Source organism: Anolis sagrei, chromosome 5, assembly GCF_037176765.1.
Source record: "Anolis sagrei isolate rAnoSag1 chromosome 5, rAnoSag1.mat, whole genome shotgun sequence".
Lineage (NCBI taxonomy): Eukaryota > Metazoa > Chordata > Lepidosauria > Squamata > Dactyloidae > Anolis > Anolis sagrei.
The window spans coordinates 194,071,163-194,095,846 of NC_090025.1; the positions used below are offsets into that span (position 1 = coordinate 194,071,163).

The 24,684-nt window shown below is 41.4% G+C and overlaps 1 protein-coding gene across 2 annotated transcripts in view; it reads right to left on the reverse strand.

Annotated features, from left to right (window-relative positions):
- The window catches only part of TASOR2 (transcription activation suppressor family member 2), an 82,248-nt gene that overhangs the window by 44,328 nt on the left and 13,236 nt on the right, over positions 1 to 24,684 (reverse strand). For both annotated transcript variants that reach the window (XM_067469351.1, XM_067469350.1), the window contains exons 2-8: positions 10,019 to 10,144; positions 9,695 to 9,714; positions 9,494 to 9,593; positions 7,126 to 7,226; positions 5,909 to 6,012; positions 975 to 1,047; positions 49 to 123 (exon numbers count right to left, since the gene is read on the reverse strand). In XM_067469351.1, the coding sequence (XP_067325452.1) occupies positions 49 to 123; positions 975 to 1,047; positions 5,909 to 6,012; positions 7,126 to 7,226; positions 9,494 to 9,593; positions 9,695 to 9,714; positions 10,019 to 10,044 (499 nt within the window). In that variant the 5' untranslated portion in view covers positions 10,045 to 10,144. The remainder of the gene's footprint in view (positions 1 to 48; positions 124 to 974; positions 1,048 to 5,908; positions 6,013 to 7,125; positions 7,227 to 9,493; positions 9,594 to 9,694; positions 9,715 to 10,018; positions 10,145 to 24,684) is intronic.

Genomic DNA, 24,684 nt, shown 5'->3' on the forward strand with positions numbered 1-24,684 from the left:
GTTTCTAAGCTTCAAAAGGAGTAACTTTACCAAGCAAAGCAATTGTACCTGTTGTATTCCTTGACTCGGGTGATGAAATCAGAAACAAGGCCTGAAGGTGCGGATGTCCGTCTAAGCCAGCATCTAAGGAGGAAAAAGACAGAGGGGTATGCGATACAAATCTGAATCTTCTGCAAAGCATATGCATGGGTGACATTTTAATAATAATAATAATAAACTTTATTTGTACCCCGCTACCATCTCCCACATCATGAGGAGCAAAGCCTAAAGAAGACAATTATGCTGGGGAAAGTGGAAGGTAAAAGGAAGAGGGGCCGACCAAGGGCAAGATGGATGGATGGCATCCTTGAAGTGACTGGACTGACCTTGAAGGAGCTGGGGGTGGTGACGGCTGACAGGGAGCTCTGGCGTGGGCTGGTCCATGAGGTCACGAAGAGTCGGAGGTGACTGAACGAATGAACAACAACAAACCATCTCCCCAAGGGACTCGGTGCAGCTTACATAAGGCCAAGCCCACAACACATCAACAAACAAAAGCAATAACAAATAATCAATACAATAATAAAACTCAAAAACAAAAAATACACAATAAGCAATAAACAATAACAATAACATACAGCATTTTAAAAAAACCTATGACCAGGCTAAATGTAATAATTAAAATTTAAAATGCTGGGCATGAACAAGGTAGGGTAAACTAGGATAGGGTTTTCAAAGAAAGACGAGGGCACGCAGAGAATCTTAAATCAATATTAAAGTGCATTTGAGGACACATTGCTAAGAGTTTTCCTTATTCTGGGAAGGCACACTGGAACAACCACATTTCCAGGCTCCTCCTAAAGACTGCCAGCGTTGGGGCATGTCTGATGTCCTTAGGGAGTGAATTCCAGAGTTGAGGGGCCACCACTGAGAAGGCCCTCTCCCTCGTCCCCTCCAATCGCACCTGGTGTAAACTTCAAACTTTGTATTCATACCTTTTTCTTCCACAAAGGTAGAGGAGGCAAGTAAGATGAGAGCCCCTTGGTCATTTAGATATTTGACAAGTGCCTGCAAGGAATGGAGAGAAAGTAATTTAATCATCTTTTGTTGGAGGAAGCAACCTTCTCAAGCCTTCTCTATATGATGTAAGCCACCCTGAGTCCCTCTTTGGAGGTCGAGAATAGGACAGGATATAAATGTTTGTCTGTTTTTATAATGTGTCATTTTATAACCTGAAATATATGTTTTGTTTGATTTGCAGTTTCCTTATCTCTATATACCTAAAGCGGTGGGAGGGGCTGCAGGTCATGTGACTGACTCAGTGACAGTTTAGAATGTTCAGTTTGAAACAGGATGACAGTTAGGGAATGTCTGTTGGAGCTTGAGCCTGTTAAGCGTGCAGAAGCTAATGTTAGGAGCTTAGAAACTATTGAGGTTCATCTTCTATTTGAAGATGATTTTGTCATTTGGGAGTTGTAGTTGCTGGGATTTATAGTTCACCTACAATGAAAGAGCATTCTGAACCCCACCAACGATGGAATTGAACCAAACTTGGCACACAGTTCTCCCATGACCAACAGAAAATACTGGAAGGGTTTGGTGGGCAGTGTCCTTTGGGTTTGGAGTTGTAGTTCACCTACATCCAGAGATCACTGTGGACTCAAACAATGATGGATCTGGACCAAACTCTACACGAATACTCCACATGCCCAAATACGAACACAGATGGAATTTGGGGAAAATAGAATCTTGACATTTGGGAGTTGTAGTTGCTGGGATTTGTAGTTCACCTACAATCACAGACCATTCTGAACCCCACCAATGATAGAATTGGGCCAAACCTCCCACACAGAACCCCCATGATCACCAGAGTGGGTCACAGCAACGCGTGGCAGGGGACGGCTAGGAGATATATATATATATATATATATACACACACACATACATACACACACACACACACACACACACACATATATATCTTTGATAGCAAAGGGAAAAGTTTATGCCCCTGTTGTATTTGCTTGCTGAGATTTCACCTCACTTCCTGTCCCTTCTAGAATTGGATTTTGAAGAATTTGGCTTGTTGAGGAAGCAAGGATTGAAGATAAGGCTTCAGTGGAGACACCTTTTCCCCATCATAATGACTCTTCCAGGAGTGCATTTCCCTTCTGAGGGCGAGATTTATCTTACTTCCTGTTGTCTTCCCTGCCCCCAATGTGTAACTATAAGCTGTTTGTAAGTTGGATGTTTGTAACTCGGGGACCACCTATACAGGCATTTTCATCTAATGGCATTGTGTATTTTTCTCTTATTGTCAAGATATCCATACTTAGGAGTAAAATAATATCTATCTAGCTGCATGTACAAAAGGCAAGCTTCTTGCAAGCTCCACATCAATACTGTAAACAAAGTCCATGTATTATCCTCATATTTCAGGTGTGTGGAGAAGCTGCATCGTGGGTTAATGCTCAAAGTGATATCCTCTCAATCAGAGCCGATCTGCCGGGAGCATGAATATAAAATCATGTTTGTCCTTTGCCTTCAAAGGAACGTGAACGGAGGTGACGTAGTCCAGTTTCACTTTCTGTACATCCACAACTGGCAACGCGAGAAGAGACATCCTGACCTTTTTACTTTCACTTCTGGCTGCCCAGGAGAGAACAAAGCCCAGCCAGTTTAATATTGGTACGTTTTCCTTCAAGCTTCTGATCCTGCTTTTATCTTCTTCCTGCACTGGTTTTTACTGGGATTTTTGCAACAGCTTTGACTGCAAATTGCCTTACATTTGCAACAATATGCCTATTCTGCAAATCTCAGTAATTTTGACAAAAGGCACCTTCAGATAAAGCTCAGCCAGATGTGATTCTTAAAGCAGACATTCTCAGACTCTGCCTTTCCAGTTTCAACAGGTCAGCCTGAATAGTAGTTATCCAAGTCCCATACTAATTCATATTCTAATGTAATATATCACTATGTAACACAATTTGATTTTTTTTTCTGTTTCTGGATTGAAAGTATTATTTCTTGTTTAATTGTGTGGTCCTTACTTCGAAAGTAGTAGTTCTATTTCAGAGACTTCATTTTTGTGGCTGCCACAAACTATATTGAATTGACTTCACTACCTCTGAGGATGGTTGCCATAGATGCAGGCAAAACGTCAGAAGAGAATGCCTCTAGACCATGGCCATATAGCCCAAAAAAACCTACAACAACCCAGTGATTCCAGCCATGAAAGCCTTCGACAATATATTGAATTCAGTTCTTGTGAGTTTTTTTGGGCTATATGGCCATGTTCTAGAGGCATTTCTTCTGATGTTTCGCCTGCATCTATGGCAAGCATCCTCAGAGGTGAGGTCAATATATTGAATTGCTTGAGACTCGATGATCTCAACCATAGCAAAATCTATAGCGAAATATGATGCAGCATGTCCCTCAAAAACAAACTTTTTGCAGTTTAATAAACTTTTCCCAAGTTATTATAAAAGAACCATTTTTTTTTTCATCTCAGGAGCAACCTGAGAAACTGCAAGTCGCTTCTGGTGTGAGAGAATTGGCCAATGAGGAAATGACGTTTATAACTCAGGAACAAATATTGTGTTACATTAATATTAAAATAAAAAATCAGCTGAAAACTCTTAATGATACTTGTTAAAGAGACTGGAAGGACAGACAAGAAAAACTGCATTAACATTAAATAAATGTTACTAGATGCGTCATTGGATAACCTTTAGAAATGTAGGAAACAATCTCCTTCAAAATATCCTGAGAAGTACTTTAATTACTCGTTGGGTTGCTCTCCCTACATTTCGTTTAAAACCCTCCTACTAGATACATCCTACCTCTATTCACGACCAGCGTTTATTTTTTAAATTTTAACTATTACATCTGGCCCGACCATAGGTTTTTAAATCTTTGTGTGATATTTTCTATATGTGAGTTATATTAACTGTATTGTTTATTTGCTTATTGCTTGTTGTTTTTACTGATGTGTTGTTGGGCTTGGCCTCATGTCAACCGCTCCGAGTCCCTTGGGGAGATGGTGGTATAAATAAATTATTATTATTATTATTATTATTATTATTGTCAGCCCTCTGCATTTGTGAATTTTACTTTTGAGGATTTGATTAGTCACTGATTTAATTAATATGTTCTTTCTATGAATCTCTAGGTCAACTATGCCCAACTTCTGCAAGAGCTGTGCTGGAGGACCTAGACAAAAAAACTTCTCTAGGCCTTTATAGGTTCTCCAGCATGATTCTATGACCAGTTTCTTGAAGAAGTTGACCACAGAGTTTGCACTGGATGACTTCCAAGATTCCTGGAGAGATGTTTGGTTTGATTTTTTTTCCACTTTTGTGAGTGTCCTTAACCGCTCAACCAAACAAACTTAGAGGGGTGACTCTAGCCACTGAATAGGCAGAAATTATCACACACATCCAATATGAAGCGATGGTCCAACAGTTAAAACCCCAAACAATTAAAGCTCTGAAAAGCTGAACAAGGAAGAAATATTTAAGGGATAATCTGCAATCGAACAGAGGAAACTCGTAAAATAACATCAAAATACACTGCTAAGGAACATGTGGATTATAAACATCCAAACTTTGCCTTGCACACACCAGGAAAGAGATAGAAACATAGAATAATAAAGTTGGGCCATCTAGTCCAACCCCCTGCCATGCAGGAAAAGCACAATCACACAAAGATATGTGATAAGATTAGATTTTTAGTACTTTAAAGGCCTGTCCAAAACTGAGCAGGGCTCAATTTCCATTCTGATGTATCTCCTTCTCAAGATTAATTAAAAATCTGTATGATTATCCTGCACTATTGTGAAAATATAAGCTTTTATTACCATTGCTTCCTGACCAGAAATATGAACATATTTCAAATCTTGATACGGGTAAGGTCTACTTCCTACAGGTCATTTGGATCTTTTAAGATTTCTTTTCATTCTTTTCAGACTAAAAATAGTTCAGAATGTGAAATCTCAAGGTATAGCTTATAATAATAATAATAATAATAATAGTAATAATAATACTTTATTTATACCCCGCCACCATCTCCCCAAGGGACTCAGAACGGCTTACATGAGGCCAAGCCCAACAGTACATCAATAAACAAAAGCAATAAACAAAAACAATAAATACAATACAATTAATATAAATCACATATAAACAATAATAACTAATAAACAGTAACACACAAGGGCGGGCCAAATGTAACAGTTTAAAAATTAAAAAATAAACGCTGGACATGAACAAGGTAGGATATAACTGGTATAGGGTTTTTAAAGGGAGATGAGGGAACACAATAAATCCTAAACCAGTAGTAGAGTGCATTTTCCTTATTCTGGGAAGGCACACTAGAACAACCAAGTTTTCAGGCTCTTCCTAAAGGAGGATATATTTTTATATTCGGGACAGCTTATAGTCAAGTATGTACGCTAAATACGACAAGGATATCTATTGCTAAATTTGTTCCAGCCAACACATACTGAAACGGGAAATGCTTTCTTTGGATGATAGAGTCACACTTTAACAGAAACAAATACTTATTTTGCTTATCCAAAATTCTTGGGCCCAGAAGTATTCCATATTTTGGGTTTTTCTTCAGATTTTAAAATACCCGTATCTGCATACATGTATATAAGGAGAAATCTTGGAAATGAAACGCAAGTCTAAATACAAAATGCACTGATATTTCATTTAGAGTTTTAAACTCATGGCCTAGAGATACTATTATTTACCATTTTAAAAATCATTCTGTGCATGAAATAAAACCATCAGTAAACAAAAATGCCAAGATCCCAGCCACCCAAGTGGGCAGTTTTGGACATCAAACAGCAAGTGATAATCAGTAGACAAGAATAAGCTCATTCCACAAAAATCATGACAATTAGCAGCCCCAGCCTGTGTGTGCTTACCAGCTTTTTTTCTTTCAAGCTGTCTATTAACTGCACCACTTTTGGTTCATTTTGATTTAATATTTCCACTTCGTATAAACAGAATAAGGAGTCTTGACATTTGACTGCAAGAAAAACAAGTACTTTTTAAAGTGTAGAAAGAAAGAAAGAAAGAAAGAAAGACAGAAAAACAGAATAAAAAGTATTTATTACCATAATGGATCTGTAAGAGAATTACTGCGGTGTTTTGGTTTTTTTTAAAGGGGGGGCATCAAAAACAACTGTAAAGGTTCAAATAATAATAATAATAATAATAATATGTTATCACTGAAGATCTCTGTAAATTAAGTCCAACAGAATACCTTTTGTATCCACTGGGTTTTTGATTCCAGGACACACAAACACATTGTGGATTTCCAAAGCCATGGATGCCTAAGTCCCATTATATACAAAAGCATAGTAGAAATTGTGTCTCTTTTATAAAATGGCAAAATCAAATTTTGCTTTTTTAATGGAGGGTGGGTGGGTCATGGGTGGCTGAAGTCATGGATGCAGAATTCATGCATTCAGAGGAGGACAATTATATTGTGTTGAGCATTATTCAAGGGATAAAAACACTCATTGCGGTTGTGCATCATTTTATATCAGGTTTCCCATTTTACTCTGTCATTGCATCTAAGAGGACTTGAGCATCCCCAGATTTAGATATAATAAACAACAACAATAGTAATAGTAATAATAATAATAATAATAATAATAATAATAATATACCCCGATTTCTCTCACTACAAAGCTGCTTACAGTAAAGCCAAATGCAATACAAATTAAAACCTAAAATATATAAACACTAATGCAGAATTAAATATAAATGGTATTAAAAATAAGAGAGTTTAAAAAATGAATTAAAAAATGAATTAGGTGCCTCAGTTTATATTTGGGCCAGTTTATACTCGAGTATATACGGTAAATACAACAAGGATTATTTATTTATTTACGTAAATATATATGCATGAGATGTCCTAGAATCAAACCCCAAAAGATACCAAGGAACGGCTTTATAAGTAAGAACCAAGAGGAGAGATGAAAAACACAGTAACCACAGGTTCTATATCCACAGATTCAACCACCCAAGGTTCAAAAATATCTGTGAAAAAAACAAACTTGGAGTTGTACGCCATTTTAGACAAAGAAATGAAATACATAGTTCTCTCCATAATTAATATCACTTTAAACTGTACCTTCATGATTAGAGTAATTTTTTATTCGAAATGCTTCGTCGGGCAGTTTTTTTCTCAATTCTGACACATCCGCAGCATGTCTGATCTCTAGTTTGGTTGGCCTAGCAAAAGAAGAAATAGAAAAGGTAATTGATCGCAGGCATACCTAATGATTCCCAGGCCAATGATCCTTTTAATACATCACAATAAAAGCCCATGATATGGTTCAGGAGACAGCAAAGCCTAGAGAAGACAATGATGCTGGGGAAAGTGGAAGGTAAAAGGAAGAGGGGCCGACCAAGGGCAAGATGGATGGATGGTATCCTTGAAGTGACTGGACTGACCTTGAAGGAGCTGGGGGTGGTGACGGCCGACAGGGAGCTCTGGCGTGGGCTGGTCCATGAGGTCACGAAGAGTCAGAGACGACTGAACGAATGAACAACAACAACAATGGTTCAGATATGTGGATGACACTTTTCACCATTTGGAGCCATGGAGAAGAAGAACTCAACAGGTTCCTGGACCATCTTAACAGCATCCTCCCAAACATCCAACTCACCATGGAAAAAGAAAATGAAGGAAGACTGCCTTTTCTAGATGTCCTAGTCATCCGCAAACTAGATCAACAATTGGGTCACACCGTTTACAGAAAACCCACACACAGAAATAGATATCTACATAAAAACTCCAATCATCACCCAAGTCAAAAAAGAAGCACCATTAAAGCCTTGGCAGACCGTGCAAAAAGAATCTGCGAAGCCCACCTCCTCCAAGATGAATTAAACCACCTAAACTGGGCTTTACAGGCCAATGGAGACTCTACCACAGACATCAAAAGAACTGCAAGACCGAAGACAAACCACAAGAGTCAAGACAAAGATCCACCCAGAGGAAAAGTGTTCTTGCCAGACATCAAGGGAACCACTGACCGCATAGGGAAACTGATGAGGAAACACAACATACAAACTATCTACAGACTCACCAAGAAAATCCAACAAATGCTACGTTCAGCAAAGGACAAGAGGGATCCTCTCGCCTCTGCAGGAGTCTACTGTGGACTATGCAGCTGTGGACAAGTCTACATAGGGACCACCAAACGCAGCAGCATTGCCCAAACACGAATCAAGGAACATGAAAGGCACTGCAGACTACTTCAACCAGAGAAGTCAGCCACAGCAGAGCACCTGATGAACCAACCTGGACACAGGATATTATTTGAGAACACAGAAATGCTGGACCACTCTTACAACCACCATGTCAGGCTACACAGAGAAGCCACTGAAATCCACAAGCATGTGGACAATTTCAACAGAAAGGAGGAAACAATGAAAATGAACAAAATCTGGCTTGTTGTTGTTCATTCGTTCAGTCGCCTCCGACTCTTTGTGACCTCATGGACCAGCCCACGCCAGAGCTCCCTGTCGGCCGTCACCACCCCCAGCTCCTTCAAGGTCAGTCCAGTCACTTCAGGGATGCCATCCATCCATCTTCCCTTGGTCGGCCCCTCTTCCTTTTTCCTTCTACTTTCCCCAGCATAATTGTCTTCTCTAGGCTTTCCTGCCTCCAAAGTACTTCAACTTTGTCTCTAGTCTCCTTCCCTCCAATGAGCAGTCAGGCTTTATTTCCTGGAGGATGGACTGGCTGGATCTTCTCGCAATCCACGGCACTCTCAGAACTTTCCTCCAACACCACAGCTCAAAAGCATCTCTCTTCCTTCGCTCAGCCTTCCCTAAGGTCCAGCTCTCACATCCGTAGGTTACTACAGGGAATACCATGGCTTTGACTATGTGGATCTTTGTTGCCAGTGTGATGTCTCTACTCTTTACTATTTTATCGAGATTGGACATTGCACTCCTCCCAAGAAGTAAGCATCTTCTGATTTCTGGCTACCAGTATTAAAAAAAAACTCTAAAATTACAACAGCAAAACAACAGAGAGGAAACAATCAGGGACATCTAATCATCTCTCAACAAAAGATTGCCCCAGGCACTGCCAGGCTATCAAATGCTAATCAAGGTGGTCAGTTGAAACATTCACACTTAGCTCCAACAGACAAGATTTCTTTGTCCCACCCTGGTCATTCCACAAATATATAAACCCAAATTTCCTCGTTCCAACAGACCTCACAACCTCTGAGGATGTTTGCCATCCTCAGAGGTTGTGAGGATGGCAAACGTCAGGAGAGAATGCCTCTAGAACATGGCCATACAGCCCGAAAAAACCTACAACAACCCATCACAATAAATATACATTTTGAAAATCTGAAAGTAACGAAGAAGGAAATCCTGCCAGAGGTAAGGAGCAATTCATGTAGTCTTATGACATTAATACAAGATGAAAGGCAAGGCCATAAGCGGGGGGAAGGAAAAATAAATACTCTTATACATACAGCTGTGCTGGGATAGAAAATCGACACGATGATCGGAGAGCAATGTCAGAGATTTGCTGATCTTGAATGAAGAGCTGTCCTTTCCAGGCACAGTAGCCCGCTAAAACATTTTTCAACAAAGAGATGGGAAATATATATTGAATTATCAGGAGCAAACAGCAAAATAGGAGGGGAAAAAAAGATCCAAGACAAGTAAGTTACCTTCTGCCTTACGTTCAGCCCTGCAGACAGGAAAAGGAGAGAGAAAAAGAAAGAAAAGAATACTGTTAACAAACAAAGGAAAATAATGAAGTACATATTATTTATTTTGTAGAATTTATTTATTTTGTATCAAAAGCATTGCATACATTACTATTAAACTGATAAAGCAGAAGGAGAGCAGGTGGCTAAATATCTTTTGACCAAAAACGGGCAACAGCAATGGCATTATCTGTAGCCTCCAACAATTCTTCCTCTGTACGTGAGGCAGGGCATAGTGGACAAGCATACAGATGCAGAGTTGTAGAATGATTTAACGCGACTTACGAGCTCTTGCGGGTCAATGGAGCCATCTTCTGAAGCTCACTGGACTGAAGAATTATGTTAACTTAGATACAGTCCTGCCAAAGGTGTTCAACAGCTCCACAAGTGGAAAATTCATACATGGAATATCTAAAGGGGAACAATAAGAAAATAAATATATTTATTGAATATCTAAAGGGGAATATCTGCAGAGACTGCCATTAACATGATGTTCAGACCAGAATGGATCAAAGCAACTTTGTCCGCAAAGAACCGAGCAAATGCTTCACAGCAGGCTGCCGAGTTGTCAGAGTTCCCATCCTGAGACGTGGGGTTTAATAGGCCTCTGACAACTCGGAACAGCTCTGCCGGACGGTTCCTCGCAGACTCAATATTGGCTGCCAGAAAGGATTTCTGTGCAGCTTTTGCTGCTGCGGCATATGCTGTCAGCAGGGCATCTAGCCGTGTTCAATTTGATTTGCTTGGATCCTAACGCCATACACCCTCTAGTCTCCTCTTCCTTTGCTTCATCACTGCCAGCTCATTGAATCAAGGGGTTGGTTTAGCTCAACTACTTGAGAGGGGACGTTCCGGCGCAATCATGTTTATTGCTCTAGTCATCTCCCCATTCCAGCCCTATGGTTGCCAAAGAAACAAAGCATGTGTATACTGAACTACCAAAAAGCAAAGGTATCAGAGATTCCGAACCTGGACACATAACATAATTATGTATATACTAAATTTCAAAGAATATCCCACATTACAGATGGATGAAACCAAGCTCTCCAACATTATTTCCTTTGGGAGGATGGCTAAGGGTGCATCTACACTGTAGAATTAACACAGTTTTAAGCCACTTGAACCTTAAGGGCTCCAATGCCATGAAATCCTGGGATTTGTAGTTTGATGAGGCACCAGTATCCTTTGGTAGAGAAGGAAATAGACCAGGAATGGGCAAACTTTGGTCTGATGGGTGTCTTGGACTCCAACTCCCACAATTCCTAACAGCCTCAGACCCCTTCCTTCCAAAAAGGAAGATGCCTAAGGCTGTTAGGAATTGTGGGAGTTGGAGTCCAAAACACCTGAAGAGCCTAAGTTTGCCCATACTTGCAATACGGCATAGAATCATAGAATCATAGAGTTGGAAGAGACCTCATGGGCCATCCAGTCCAACCCCATTCTGCCAAGAAGCAGGAATATTGCATTCAAATCACCCCTGACAAATGGCCATCCAGCCTCTGCTTAAAAGCTTCCAAAGAAGGAGCCTCCACCACACTCCGGGGCAGAGAGTTCCACTGCTGAACGGCTCTCACAGTCAGGAAGTTCTTCCTAATGTTCAGATGGAATCTCCTCTCTTGTAGTTTGAAGCCATTGTTCCGCGTCCTAGTCTCCAAGGAAGCAGAAAACAAGCTTGCTCCCTCCTCCCTGTGGCTTCCTCTCACATATTTATACATGGCTATCATATCTCCTCTCAGCCTTCTCTTCTTCAGACTAAACATGCCCAGTTCCCTAAGCCGCTCCTCATAGGGCTTGTTCTCCAGACCCTTGATCATTTTAGTCGCCCTCCTCTGGACACTTTCCAGCTTGTCAATATCTCTCTTGAATTGTGGTGCCCAGAATTGGACACAGTATTCCAGATGTGGTCTAACCAAAGCAGAATAGAGGGGTAGCATTACTTCCTTAGATTAGTTAGACATGTCAAACTACAAGTCCCAGGAATCCATAACATTGAGCTATGACAGTTCAAATGGTATCAAACTGCATTAATTCTACAGTGCAGACCTACCTTAAGCCACCACACACACTGGCTTCCCTGTGTGTTAACAAAATGGCGGCAGAAATTTGTGTATTTTATGTGTATTTCGCTTTTTCCCAAATTATCAACCTGAAGGAGAAAGACAAAAGAATAACAATAAATCGTAATCATAAACTATGTTTGTTACCCACCTCTCCTTACAGCTTGAGGCATAGTTAAAACGTACAGGCAAAACAAAAAACCATAAAATACATATGTTAAAAAACATAAAATGCAGATTAAAGCATCAATACTAGTAAAATGTAAACTAACATTCACATTAGGCCTGCCTGAGGAATAGGCTTTGAAATGGGTTTTGAATTTGGAAGGCTTGATTGGGACAAGGCAAGAAGATCTAGGTCAGACCTAAAGGAAGGCCCGACTCCATCTTGCCAATGTTTTCCATCCTCCATGCTTCTAGAATGAGACCCAGTTTCCATGTGAACCAGACAAACACATCGATTCCAAATTCTGAGGAATGGTGGAGACGGAGAGAAAGCAACCTGAGGAAAGAATGTCACTCCGAGAAACATTAAGACATGATAGGAATAAAATTATAATGCCATTAGGCCCCCAGGCTGGCATTTTGTGCCCTTGCTCCACCATTTTGTTCCTTCACTTCTCCATTTTGTGCCTTTCTCCTTCATTTTGCCCCTCAGTCAGCCATTTTGTCCCATCTATTTTGTGCTTGCGGTGCTCCCATTTGTGCCCTCAGTCCGCCATTTTGAGCCCTGTCCATTTTACCCCTCAGTCTGCCATCTTGCCCTCAATCCTCCATTTTGGCCACCCTCGGTCCTCCCTTCTGTGCCCTCGGCCCTCCATTTAATGTTCTCAGTCCTCCATTTAATGTTCTCAGTCCTCCATTTTGCATCCTGATTCCCCCCCCCCCCATTTTGCCCCCAGTCCTCCATTTTGTGCCCTCAGTCTGGCATTTTGCCCTCACTCCTCCATTTTGGCCACCCTCTTGTCATCCCTTCTGTGCCCTCGGTCCTCCATTTTGCGCCCTTGGTCCTCCATTTAATGTTCTCTGTCCTCCATTTTGTGTTCCAAGGCCGCCATTTCATGCTCTCAGTCCTCCATTTTGCATCCTGATTCCCCCCATTTTGCCCCCAGTCCTCCATTTTTGTGCCCTCAGTCTGCCATTTTGCCCTCAGTCCTCCATTTTGGCCACCCTCTTGTCATCCCTTCTGTGCCCTCGGTCCTCCATTTTGCGCCCTTGGTCCTCCATTTAATGTTCTCAGTCCTCCATTTTGTGTTCCAAGGCCGCCATTTCATGCTCTCAGTCCTCCATTTTGCATCCTAATTCCTCCATTTTGCCCCTCGGACTTCTATGGTGGCGATGGAGAAAAAGCAACATGGGGAGGAATGTCTAAAGATGAACTACCATTATGACCCCCAGGCTGCCATTTTGTGCCCTCGATCTTTCATTTTGCCCCTCAGTCTTCCATTTTGTCTCCTCAGTCCATCATTTTGTCCCCTGTCATTTTGTCGTGGTACTCCCATTTTTGTCCTATGTCCGCCATTTTGGGCTCTGTCCATTTTGTCATGGTGCTCCCATTTGTGCCCTCAGTCCACCATTTTGGGCTCTGTCCATTTTACTCCTCAGTCTGCCATTTTGCCCTCAGTCCTCCATTTTGCCCACCCTCTGTCCTCCCTTCTGTGCCCAGTGCTCCATTTTGTACCCTCAGTCCTCCGTTTCATGTTCTCAGTCCTCCATTTTGTTTCCCAAGACCACCATTTCATGTTCTTAGTCCTCCATTTTGCATCCTAATTCCTCCATTTTGCCCCTCGGACTTCCATGGTGGCGATGGAGAAAAAGCAACATGAGGGAGGAATGTCTAAAGATGAACTACCATTTATGCCTCCCAGGCTGCCATTTTGTGCTCTCAGTCTTTCATTTTGCCCCTCGGTTCTCCATTTTGTGCCCTTGGTGTGCCATTTTGCCTCTCAATCCTCCATTTTGTTACTTCACTCCTCCATTTTGTGCCCTTGTGCCCTCATTCCTCCATTTTGGCCCCTCAGTCTTCCATTTTGCCCACCCTTTCATCCACCCTTTTGTGCCCTTGTGCCCTCAGTCCTCTATATTGCTCCTTGGTCTTCCATTTTGCCCCTTGCTCCTCTGTTTTTTGCCCTCAGTCCTCCATTTTGTGCCCTTGATCTTCGATTTAGGGCCCTTGGCACTCCACTTTGCCCACCAGTCATTTTGTGCCCTCTGTCCTCCATTTGCCACTCCCCCCGGTCCTCAGTTTGTTCTTCATTTTGCCCCTTCGTCCTCCAGTTTTTGCCCTCGGTCTTTCATTTTGCCCCTCAGTCCTCCATTTTGCCCCTGGATCCACCATCTTGTGCCTTTGGTCCTTGATTTTTGACGTGGCCCACCATTTTGCCCCTCAGCCCAATGTGTGCATCCATGTGAACTAGAAAATGACTTTTTATTATATAACTTGCCGTCACTTGCCACACGTTGCTGTGTATATGTATTTTGTGTGTGTATATATTTGTGTGTATGTTTATATATGTGCATTTTCATCTATATATGTGGTTTTGCACATGCATTGTTTATTTTTTGGCTTTTTAGGTCTCTTTTGCTGTGTTTTCCAGTGTTTTTATGAGTGACTAGCTGTACCTGCCACACTTTGCTGTGGCCAACCTTCCCTCCCTATTTCTCTCCTTTTTTCCTACCGTTCCCTCCCTCCCTCTTTCCTTCCTTCCCTACCTGTTTCTTTTCTCGCTTCCTTTGCTCTTTAGTTCCATCCTTCCTTCCCTCTTTCCTTCCTTCCCTCTTTCACTTTTTTATTTCTTTCTCTCCTTCCTTCCTTCTCTACCTTTCTTTCCTTCCCTCCTTCTTTCTCTTCTTCTCTCCCTCTTTCTCTCCCTCCTTCTCTACTTCCTTCCTTCTCTACCCTTTTTTCTTTCCTTCTTTCTCTCCCCTCCTTCCTTCCCTCTTTCTCTTTTTATTTCCTTCTCTCCTTCCTTCCTTCTCTACCATTCTTTCTTTCCTTCTCTCCTTCCTTCTATCCCCTTCTTTCCTTCCTTCTCTCCTTCCCTCCTTCTTTCTCTTCTTCTCTCCCTTTCTCTCCCTCCTTCTCTACTTTCTTCCTTTTCTACCCCTTTCTTTCCTTCCCTCTCTCTTTCTCTCCCCTCCTTCTCTACCCTTTTTTCTTTCCTTCTTTCTCTCCCCTCCTTCTCCTTCCTTCCCTTTCACTTTTATATTTCCTTCTCTCCTTCCTTCCTTCTCTACCTTTCTTTCCTTCCTTCTCTCCTTCTTCTCTCCCTCCTTCTCTGCTTCCTTCCTTCTCTACCCTTCTTTCTTTCCTTCCCTCTCTTTCTCTCCCTCCTTCTCTCCTTCCTTCCCTCTTTCACTTTTTATTTCCTTCTCTCCTTCCTTCCTTCCTTCTCTACCATTCTTTCTTTCCTTCTCTCCTTCCCTCCTTCTTTCTCTCTCTCTTCCTGCTTCTCTGCTTCCTTCCCCTTTTCTGTGTGTTTTGTGTGTGTGTGCATATATGTGCATGGGTTGTAACGTAATTTTGCTTTTTACATCCTTTCTGCTCTATTTTTCAGTGCTTTCATGAGTGATGGTCATTGGTTGGCCTGATATGTGGACTGTGTCCAAATTTGGTGTCAATTCGTCCAGTGGTTTTTGAGTTATGCTAATCCCACAAACGAACATTACATTTTTATTTATATAGATGCACACACACCGCTGTGTAGTAAACCGCCGTCCCTTACAGAAAACCGCAAATTCAAGTTTTGCTTTTGAGATTTTGGATAGTTGAATTTGTAGATGCAGAACTGAGAGTGTTTATTTAGCCTTGTTGTTTGGCTGCGACATTAATACACTCCAAAATCCAGAGTTGACCTCATTCTGGCAAGCATTTACTATACAGATTAATTTACTATATCTATCTGCTGCAGCATTAACACTGTGTGTATGTTCTTGTACAAACAACAAAAGGCAAATCCGGTTCAAAGGAAACGGCAGCGTTCAAAGTCCCGGCCACAACTGGCAACCAATGCAAAACGAAACTAAAAGCGGTTGTGAAGAAGTCAAATGGATTCGCCTCGAAAGAGAAACCAAAATGTAAAGTGCCGATATGTGAAAAAACTGAATGGATTCATAGAAAGTGTTGATGTTTCCTGTTTTGCTACACAACTGTTTGTCCATAACTCTTTGCTTGCTTTCAAAGAGTTGCATTGCATTCACAGCAAGGAAAATATTGATTCACTAGCTGTCCCAGCCATGCATTGCTGTGGCCTAGTCTGTATATGCATATGTGTTTTGTATGTATATATATTTGTGTATATTTGTGGTGGGTGTCACAATTTCTCTGGTTGTAGGTTAACTACAATTATGATAATTATGCTGGGGAAGGTGGAAGGTAAAAGGAAGAGGGGCCGACCAACGGCATGATGGATGGATGGCATCCTTTTTTTTTTTTTTTTGCAGCTAAAATTACTTCTATTTGAATAATAATTTTTATTGGTTTTGCGTTTACAATAAATAGAGGAGAACAGTGAAACAATGACGTGACAAAGACGAAACAGAACTACGGATACAACCTAGTAATAAGTACGCCTAGAGGTACAGCGAGTTACTCCTAGGTGTGGAACACATACATATCTAGCCAACAAACGTACATACGGTGCCCCTTGGATCCCCCCCTCCCCCCCCCCTATAAAACCGACTTCCCCTCACCAATCATTTACAATGGTTAGTTCTCCCGCATGGGAGACGATTTATACAATAAATAAAGTTATTACAGCCTTTCTCTCCTCATTTCTTAAAATGGTTTTATACTAACTTTTTTGTAACAATACATATTATTTCTTAGAACCTTATTTCCTTTTCTTAGTATTCTAAATTTGCATTCCTTAAAGTGCGATTCCTATTTTTAATATTACATTTGTTTTAAACATTAATTCATTTGCTACATCCTCTCATAGAGCGGTCTTAGTCCGACCCGGTATTCCCATATCTTTCATTCTCGATGTAATTTTTAAGCAAACTCCAGTCTGTCATTTCAAAGCCTTTTCCAGTGTTTTGTCTTAACCAAAAGGTCAGTTCATCCATCTCTTGAATTTCTATCAGCTTTCCTAGCCACTGGATCATAGTTGGTGTCAATTCTTGCTTCCACATTTTAGCATATATCATTCTAGCGGCTGTAGTAAAGAAAATAAATAGTTTTTCCATGTTGTTATTGGGGAACAGCTTTTTATCAAACATTCCTAATAAATATAGTTCTGGGAGCATTGGAATTTCTAATTTTAGGATTTTCCTACACTCGTTATGGATAGACCTCCAATATTCTTTTGCTTTTGGGCATAGCCACCAAAGATGGTAAAAGGATCCCTCCCTCACTTTACATTTCCAACATCTGTTGTCCGTATTCCTATACATTTTAGCTATCATCTGAGGTGAGAGATACCAGCGATGCAGCATTTTTAGCCAGTTCTCTTTCATATCCGATGAATAGGTATACTTTAATCGTTTCATCCAAATTATTTCCCATTCCTTTAAGGGGAGAGGTTTTCCTATATTTTTGGCCCACAAAATCATAGAATGTTTAACTGCCTCAGTTTCAGTAGCCCATCCCAATAAGTTCTGGTATATAGATGTTACTACTTTCCTGTCCTTCTTCAGAATCCTTCCCCATAGGTCGTTTTCATCACCGAAACCTATTTTCTTGTCTTCTTTGTAACTTTCTTTAATTTGGGCATACTGGTACCACGAAACGTTGCTAAAGTCCTTAGCTATGTCTTCCTGTGACCTTAATTCAATGACACCATTATTTTTATGCAAGATATCTTTGTAGGACGGCCAATAGGTCCACCCTAACAGTCTGCGTTGCTTAGCCTCCAGGGGGGAGATCCATAGCGGTGTTTTGTGGAAATAATGTCCCTTGTATTTATTCCACACCTTCAGGAGCGCCGATCTAACGAAGTGGTTCCCGAAGTTACTTTCGGTTTTCCCTCCCCCATACCAAAGATACGAGTGATGGATGGCATCCTTGAAGTGACTGGACTGACCTTGAAGGAGCTGGGGGTGGTGACGGCCGACAGGGAGCTCTGGCGTGGGCTGGTCCATGAGGTCACGAAGAGTTGGAGACGACTGAACGAATGAACAACAACAACAAAGGTTAACTACAACTCCCAAAACTCAAAGCCAATCTCTCCCAAACCCCTCCAGTAATCAAATTTGGGTGTATTGAGTATGCGTGCCAAGTGTGGTCCAGATCCATCGGTTTTTGGGTTTACAGTGTTCTCTGGGTGTAGGTGAACTACTGTTGCAGATCAATATCAGATCAATATATTTACCAGGTTTCATTGAGTACCTGTTGGAGAAGGAAGAAGCTTGAGAAACAGCTTGGCAGGGTTCCAGGAAGAAAAGAAGAAGATATGGCTAATCACCATTGGAGAAAAACTCTTATAAATCCACCCAAAGACCTCCAGTATTTTTTGTTGGTCATGATGGTTCTGTGTGCCAAGTTAGTTGCAAGTCCATCGTTGGTGGGGTTCAGGGTGCAGGTGAACTATAAGTTCCAGTACCTACAACTCCTATAAATCAAGATGAATTCCTCCCAAACCTCTCCAGTATTTTGCCTCGGTCATGGGGTTCTCTGTGCCAAATGTGGGCGAGGTCCATTGTCAGTGGGGGTCACAGTGCTCTGACTTGATGCACAAGTCCACAACTTCTATCAAGTTGAGTCAGGCCCCCAAACCTCTCCAGTATGTGCAGTTGCTGATCAATTCCTCTGTATTTGCTGTGTTCCATAGGAAAGGGTTATGGGAGAAGCCGTGAGCGGAGTCATGCAAATTCCACATCAATGGAGAGAGAGAAAAACACTGGGATGTCTGTGGTAGAGGAAAACACTAGGATATCTGTGGTAGAGCACAATTCAAGGTGCTGGTTTTGACCTACAAAACCCTGTACGGTTCCGGTCCAGTGTATCTGTCCGAACGTATCTCCCTTTACGTCCCACCCCGGAGCTTGAGATCAGCTGGGGAGGCACTGCTCTCGACCCCACCACTGTCACAAGTGAGGCTGGTGGGGACGAGGAGCAGGGCTTTCTCAGTGGTGGCTCCTCACCTGTGGAACTCACTCCCGGGGGAAATCAGGACATCATCATCCCTCCTCTCCTTCAGGAGGAGGGTGAAGACGTGGCTTTGGGACCAGGCCTTCGGGCAATCTGGCAATTAAATCAGATGAATACGACCAAGCAGGATTGAAGAAGTGGAATGAGAATGAGATCTTTGAGTTAGTGAACGCTGACCATGTGGGGGGATGATTTGGGTTTGTATGGGGTTTTATTGATTTTATTGGTATTATGTATGAATTGTTGTTAACTATGAATTTGTAATAATTTTTGTTTTGATTGTTTTGTGACGCGGGCATCAAATGGTGCCTTGCTTTTGTAAGCCGCCCTGAGTCCCCCCCGGGGTGAGAAGGGCGGGGTATAAGAACCTGTAATAAATAACACATAAAATCTAGGATGAAATGGTGCCCATATGTACTTCATCTTGGCCTCTACTATCCTTCCCTCCAATGAGCAGTCGGGCTTTATTTCCTGGAGGATGGACTGGTTGGATCTTCTCACTGTCCAAGGCACTCTCAGAACCTTCCTCCAACACCACAGTTCAAAAGCATCTCTCTTTCTTCGCTCAGGTCAAGCTTTCACATCCGTAGGTTTTATTTATTTGTTGTTTCAGTAACAGAACAGAAAAAAGCAAACAAACAGACAGAATACAAAATTTGTGAGTTTGGTAGTTGATTAAATGTCCTTTGACCAGTATCTCGCCACTTGGAGTGCTTCTGGTGTTGCCGCAAGAAGGTCCTCCATTGTGCATGTGGCAGGGCTCAGGGTGCATTGCAGCAGGAGGTCAGTGGTTTGCCACTCGCATGTCGTGGATTCCACTTTGTAGCCCCATTTCTTGAGATTGGCTCTGCATCTCGTGGTGTCAGAGCACAGTCTGTTCAGCACCTTCCTAGTCGCCCAGTCCTCTGTGTGCCCAGGGGGGAGTCTCTCATTTGGTATCAGCCTTTGGTTGAGGTTCTGGGTTTGAGCCTGCCACTTTTGGACTCTCACTTGCTGAGGTGCTCCAGCGAGTGTCTCTGTAGATCTTAGAAAACTATGTCTAGATTTAAGTCGTTGATGTGCTGGCTGATACCCAAACGGGATGAGCTGGAGATGTCTCTGCCTTGGTACTTTTACTATTGGCTGCTACTTCCCGGTGGATGTCAGGTGGTGCAATACCGGCTAAGCAGTGTAATTTCTCCAGTGGTGTAGGGTGACTACGGGGAATACCACTGCTTTGACTATGCAGATCTTTGTTGTCAGTGTGATGTCTCTTCACAATTTTATCAAGATTGCTCCTTGCTCTCCTCCCAAGAAGTAGGCATCTTCTGATTTCCTGGCTGCAGTCTGCATCTGCAGTAATCTTTGCACCTAGAAATACAAAGTCTGTCCCTGCCTCCACGTTTTCTCCCTCTATTTGCCATTCTGGTTGCCATAATCAGTCTGGTTGCCACAATCTTAGTTTTTATGATGTTTAGCTGCAACCCAGCTTTTGCCCTTTCTTCTTTCCCCTTGATTAGAAGGCTCCTCAGCTCCTCCTCGCTTTCGACCATCAAAGTGGTATCACCTGCATATCTAAGGTTGTTAATACAAAAAAACTGTACAAAGCTTTAAAAACATTGTCATGGGTGTCTCCATGTCAAGTCATTATTCAATTGCATTGTCAAGTCGTTCCATGATGTTCCAGAAATATGCACAATTCGGGACTGAATGCAAATTATTATTATTATTAGTAGTAGTAGTAGTAGTAGTAGTATTTATTTATTTATTTATTATTTTACTTGTATACCGCAATTTCTCAGCCTGGCCAACGACTCAACGCGGTTTACAACAAGAATAAAATCAACCACAATATACAATTTAAGATCAACAAAAGCATAATACACAGTATTAGCACAACAATAGTTAACCCGATACAACTCATAACTAAAATCATGATCCAATTCGTCGTCCGATTTTCCAATTCCTGTAGTCATTCACATTGATTGCACTGTTTAACCGAATGCCCGTTCAAACATCCAAGTTTTTAGTCTTTTTCGAAACACCATCATTTATTATTATTATTATTATTATTATTATTAACTTTATTTGTACCCCGCTAACATCTCCCAAAGGACTCGATGTGGCTTACAAAGGCCAAGGCCCTCAATAAAACATCAGCATAACAATACATTATAAACTCATAAGCAAAACAAAAAACAAATGCCTTCCGTGTTATATGTTCCTATATTTGCTAGTCTGCTATTTCATAGAATCATAGAATCAAAGAGTTGGAAGAGACCTCATGGGCCATCCAGTCCAACCTCCTGCCAAGAAGCAGGAATATTGCATTCAAATCACCCCTGACAGATGGACATCCAGCCTCTGCTTAAAAGCTTCCAAAGAAGGAGCCTCCACCACACTCCGGGGCAGAGAGTTCCACTGCTGAATGGCTCTCACAGTCAGGAAGTTCTTCCTAATGTTCAGATGGAATCTCCTCTCTTGTAGTTTGAAGCCATTGTTCCGCGTCCTAGTCTCCAAGGAAGCAGAAAACAAGCTTGCTCCCTCCTCCCTGTGGCTTCCTCTCACATATTTATACATGGCTATCATGTCTCCTCTCAGCCTTCTCTTCTTCAGGCTAAACATGCCCAGTTCCCTAAGCCGTTCCTCATAGGGCTTGTTCTCCAGACCCTTGATCATTTTAGTCGCCCTCCTCTGGACACATTCCAGCTTGTCAATATTTCCCATGGAGGTTCCATTTTTAGTATCTCTTCAGCTAAGACCTGCTAATGTTGTTGTTGTTCATTCGTTCAGTCTTTTCCGACTCTTCGTGACCTTATGGACCATCCCATGTCAGAGCTCCCTGTCGGCCGTCACCTCCCCCAGCTCCTTGAGAGTCAAGCCAGTCACTTCAAGGATGCCCCGCTAATATTTTCCATTAATCTCACCAACTTTTTAAAAAAGTAATTGACACTCCGTTGCCAGTGCAAAAACAGAAATGATATAGCCAAAGGAAGCTGTGCTACTACAAACAGAATCCAGGCTGCATATTGGGCCCAAATATGGAACAAAGAGGCACACAACAAAGCAAGTTTTCAGTGCAATTCTCCACTTCCAAATATGCTATTTACTTTCAGATTCATGTTTTTAAAGCACAACCTCCAGAACAGCCTTTGTGCTTCTTCCACAGTTCTGGGAAGTGGAAAGTGAAACTGATTTAAAATAGAAATAGAGAGTGAAAGTATTCTGCTGCACAGATGCACCCAAGGAACAACCGAAAACAACACCAGCAAGAAATGAAGGTAAGAAATTGCATTTTAAAGTGACTATATGCTCATTTAAAAAAAAAAAAATCTCAAATGCATAACTTTGTAGGCAAATTTATAATTTCTGCTGCAAAAGAAATCTTGTATAGGTTCTGATCTGACTCCTTGAGAGGAAAGCTGCTTTGTCTTCTTGTGCTTTATGCAAAACTATTACATAAATGTACCAAGCGGTTGGAGAGACAGCTTTTCATGCTATCGAAATGACCCGCTCAAATCTAAAAATAGAAGTCAGTAAAGCAACACGAATTAGAATTCATGTTGAGTTACGGACTTCTATTTTTTACAATCAAGTGAGTCATTATTGCAGGATTTATTATTGTTAGAGAATTGGGCCTAAATGCATAAATTGCTGGGCATTTCAATATTTAGGGGTATCTAGCCCATTTATCTGTATTTCTAATACTAAAACTGTCAGCTAGCAAGTGCCTCTGCTAGTTATCTGATTCTTTTGTTCTGAAACTAACAGCAGTTCAGCCTAGTTGCATAGTGTAGCATTAAGGGAATGGGGCTGAACAGCATGAGTTAAACCCCAAAGACACCCCTTTTTTTACATCTACATAAATAAAAATGTAATTTTCGTTTGTTATCCTCACTACCTCTGAGGATGCTTGCCATAGATGCAGGCGAAACGTCAGAAGAGAATGTCTCTAGACCACGGCCATATAGCCCGAAAAAACCTACAACCCAGTGCATTTGTTATTGTTATTATTAAGCAGAGAGTGAATGTCCATCTGTCAGGAGTGCTTTGATTGTGGGGCAAGATTGGATGGACCTTGGAGGTCTCTTCCTACACTAGGATTCTATTACTATTATTACTATTGTTATTATTATTAAGCAGAGAGTGAATGTCCATCTGTCAGGAGTGCTTTGATTGTGGGGCAGGATTGGATGGACCTTGGAAGTCCCTTCCTACCGTAGAATTCTATTACTATTATTACTATTGTTATTATTATTAAGCAGAGAGTGAATGTCCATCTGTCAGGAGTGCTTTGATTGTGGGGCAGGATTAGATGGACCTTAGAGGTCCCTTCCTACCCTAGAATCCTATTACTATTATTACTATTGTTATTATTATTAAGCAGAGAGTGAATGTCCATCTGTCAAGAGTGCTTTGTTTGTGGGGCAGGATTAGATGGACCTTAGAGGTCCCTTCCTACCCTAGAATCCTATTACTATTATTACTATTGTTATTATTATTATTAAGCAGAGAGTGAATGTCCATCTGTCAGGAGTGCTTTGATTGTGGGGCAGGATTGGATGGACCTTGGAGGTCTCTTCCTACACTAGGATTCGATTATTACTAATACTATTATTGCTGTTGTTATTGTTATTATTATTAAGCAGACTTTCTCATTACTTTGTTTTCCATACCACCAAACTGTGCCACCTCTCAGGCCAACAAGTGACCATCACTCATAAAAATACTGAAAAACACAGAAGAGACTTAAAAAGCCAAAAATAAAAAAATCCATTACAACGCATGCACAAAAACCACATAGATACACATATACACAAATATATACACACATATACACACACAATACACATATACACAGACTGGGCCACAGCAACGCATGGCAGGGGCAGCTAGTCTATATAAATAAAAATGTAATGTTCGTTTGTGGGATTAACATAACTCAAAAACCACTGGACGAATTGACACCAAATTTGGACACAAGACACCTAACACTCCAACAAGTGACCATCACTCATAAAAACACTGAAAAACACAGTAGAAGGGGCTTAAAAAGCCAAAAAAAATTAAACAGTACATTACAATGCATGTGCAAAACCACATATATAGATGCAAACACACATATATACACATATATACACACACATATATATACATACAAAACACATAAACACAGACTGGGCCAGAGCAACATCTGGCAGGGGATGGCTAGTTATATAATAAAAAAAGTCATTTTCTAGTTCACATGGATGCACACTTCAAGGTTGAGCTTTCCAAACCATGTGTCACAGTTTTTTTAGGGTGTCAGGCTGCAGTGTGCAAGTGCGTTGCGTGAACGTAACGAGAAACTTCTGAGCCTATTCGAAACAATCAATAAATCATATATATTTAAATATATAAATAAAAGTGTACAGAAGTTGATTATAAATGATTTTAACTGTATTTGTGTTTGGATTGGTTGCACTAATGCTGGAGCGGCCTAGCTGAGAGGAGTGCGTTGCCATGGAGACGATGCAGTAGAGAGAGAAGTGGGAGGAGCTTAGAGGGGAGAGTTTGAAAAACGACAGTTAATGTTCAGTTAGGTTTTAGGTTCCAAGGAGTGAGGAGTTAGGGTTTGGAGCTCGGAGTGAGCAGTTCCAGTTAGGAGGTCGATTCAGTCAGCCGTCGGAGATAGTTGTTTAGTGGAAGAGCAGTGAGAGGGAATAGCAGTAGGTTTTCCAGCCTAGGAAGGCGGGAGGGAGAAACCTAGATAGTTTCTTTAGTCAGGGAAGGCTAAAGAAAGCTAGTTAAGATCGCTAGTCAGGAGAAGACTAGAGATCAGTAGT